The following is a 2,802-nucleotide window of genomic DNA, read 5'->3' as shown; positions in this document are numbered from 1 at the left end:
TTCCCTGCTGAATGTCACACGTGTTGACATCCTGAGCTGAGTGAGGTGGATCCATCTCTGATGATGAACACAAAACCAGATGGGTTTTGACACATTTTCCAGGCTGCAGCCATGGCAGATGTGCTCGCTGCTTTGTGATGTACCAATAAATAGAATTTTGTGCACTGTRCTAAGCAAACTCCACTCAAGTGTAAATGATGAGAGGGGTACAGAGACAGGTGTGATAGCATCTCAGAAAAGAAATCTTTCTAGGTAAGAAAAAAAGAGTCCTAGAAAGCACTGAAAGCTGTCAGTGGCATTACAAGTAGGAGGGGATGCTGGAGGGATTTGCAAGGAGAGAAATACTTCGGAAACKAAGGAGAAAAAAAAATCCTCAGGAGACAAAGTGTGAGTGAAGGTGCAGGTTGTGACCCAGGAGACATTCCCAAGGTGCAGAAAAAGAAGCTGCATGGGCTGGGCAAAGGCAGCATCCTGGAGGGGTTCACAATGGCACAGCCTGGAGAGCAAGGGGGAACAATGCTTCCCTTTCCTTGTACAGCCAATCCAGCTGCACTTGACCAGTTCAGAGTGCTGTTTTTTGAAAGGCACCAACATGAACCAGAATGAGCTGCCAGTATCAGCACTGACCTCTTTCAGTCCATRCCAAAGGCCCCGTACCTGGTGGTGGCCGGCGATGGAGGCGACGTGCAGGGCGGTCAGGGCTCCGTACCCGACCTGCTGGATGTCAGCCCCGCCGTGCAGCAGAGCTGTCAGCAGCTCCTCATTGTTCTGAAAAGCAGGGATTGACCCATCACTGCAGGGACACAGCTCAGCTGGGGGAACACGAGCAGCCCCAGCCTCCCCAGWGGTGATGGAGAGGGACCCGCTGAGCTCCGGGGCTCGGGGAGAAAGGAGAGGCTGAGGGGGAAGGTTTTCCCAGCACCAGACATCACTCTTCTGCTATAATAAAGCACCAGACATCACTCTTCTGCTATACTAAATCCTGTATCTTATAAAATGTTATGGTGGCACTGGACAGCTCCTCTGTCTTGAGTGGCACTGGATGTCTCCATCAGTAATGCCAAAGCAATGTCCCACCCCATGGATGGCACTGCAAAAGCACAGACTGATTCCTGTGCATGGGATCTTGAAAGGGCATTTTCCTATGCACTGCAAATGTGAAATTTATATTTKCATGACAAATAATAACTAGAGAGCTCATCTAGGCGGTTCAGACAAACCAGCTGCTCGGTTCTGATCTGCTGTCATCAATTCCATTTAAAATCATTTACCTTATAAGCTGCCATATGAAGGGCTGTAAATCCATTTCTYGTCAGCCTGGACGGGCGCAGCCCTTTCAGCATCAGAGTTCTGATGTGGGATTTGTTGCCTTTAGGGAGARAAGTGGGRAAAAASTCAGYTACAGAAAAGAACATGCAGATGAGSTAAGAARCTCCTGTGTGAGTTTGAAAGCAGAGAAATGGGCAACTCCACTGCTGATCTGAGGCAAGTAATAAAATCTGTCTTTTGACACCTCAGAATGATGAGGTTGATGGAAGCATCTCATCGGCTGGGACAGTTGTGGGTCACATACCAGCTCACTGTTTGTTCCTACTCCAACAAGGATTTGGTAAGGTTGAACTCGTAGAGAAGCAAACTCCTCCTTTAACACCCCGACCATGCTGCACAGAGCCCCATGAATCGGGTGCTCCTGGAGCCTCAGTTCCTCAGTTCCTGTGCTGTCTCAGACCTGCAGCACTCTCTCTCAGCACAGGACACCCTACAAGCACAGTTATTTTGGAGTGCTGATGTGACTCCACACAGACAGGGAGCTTTGCTTTGCCCTTTATGGAGCACAGGGATATCTCATTTAATTCATCTGCCTTCTGAAAACTCCTGACAGTGACCAAGGACAAGGTCACAYCTCAGCTCTTCACCCTCCTCCAATGTTCACATAACAAATATTTACTCTGTTTTCTTGAACTTCTTCTCAGCTGCCCCACCAACTGCTCTGATGTTCCCACATATTGATGTCATCTTTGGACAGGATCTTGCACTCAGAAATGACCAGTAAAGTTCCACTCTGTGTTCAGTAGTGCAGGATCAGGCTGTTCCTCATGGCAAACATCTAACTAAGATGGAGAAAATCATTTATGTGTGTCATTAGTCAGTACTTCACAGAGCTGAAACATCAGGGTAAAAGTCTCTCTGTCTCTCTCAGCCAATTTCTGCTGGAAATTGTATAACAAGAGCAAAGCAAGTGCATGAACTAATGACTGGCTGTGGAGAACAGAGCAGCTGKGTGGATCCAAGTGGAAAATCCCACCATTAACACATTTTTATGAGCATCCCAGAACACATYTTGCCCTCTTCTCCTGGGTATCCTGATCTGGTATCTGCCAAAGCCCTGATGTTTGTCACTAAAGCATTTCAGTTATTGGTTTTTTTTAATCATTGTGTAATAAAATACAGATATTTTTGTTACACTAGAAAAACAACTTGTGTAAGTTTGGCAAAGTGTTGCTCCAACAAGGTCCCTGTGCCATGTACAGAATCCAGAAATGTTCTGGGATGAGCTGGATTAACCAATGCCTACAGAAGCAATTTGGAATGAGCTGTACAGCTGTAGAACACCACGCTGCACCATCAACCAGAACCTCCATCGAGCTGAGGAATCAGTGACAAAGGGGTTCTTTGTGACTCAATTCAACCCTCTGGCAATGCAGCCTGGACTGATATGGAATCCTGTGCTCCTCCATCTGAGAACTCCCTGAAGATGCAGTCCTGCATCCTGGCAGCAAACCAGTGATGGTGTGAGGTGTT

At 47.2% G+C, this 2,802-nt stretch overlaps 1 protein-coding gene across 1 annotated transcript in view; it reads right to left on the bottom strand.

Annotated features, from left to right (window-relative positions):
* TNNI3K (TNNI3 interacting kinase) overlaps positions 1–2,802 on the bottom strand; it is a 33,025-nt gene that overhangs the window by 18,746 nt on the left and 11,477 nt on the right. The window contains exons 5-6 of the mRNA XM_057387364.1: positions 1,272–1,369; positions 658–768 (exon numbers count right to left, since the gene is read on the bottom strand). Coding sequence (XP_057243347.1) covers positions 658–768; positions 1,272–1,369 — 209 coding nt within the window. The remainder of the gene's footprint in view (positions 1–657; positions 769–1,271; positions 1,370–2,802) is intronic.

Source organism: Malurus melanocephalus, unplaced genomic scaffold, assembly GCF_030028575.1.
Source record: "Malurus melanocephalus ecotype Western Australia unplaced genomic scaffold, MMel_1.1 scaffold_1197, whole genome shotgun sequence".
In the NCBI taxonomy this organism is placed as follows: domain Eukaryota; kingdom Metazoa; phylum Chordata; class Aves; order Passeriformes; family Maluridae; genus Malurus; species Malurus melanocephalus.
Note: the sequence above shows the minus strand (reverse complement) of the source record. Positions and strands in the feature narration are given on the sequence as shown.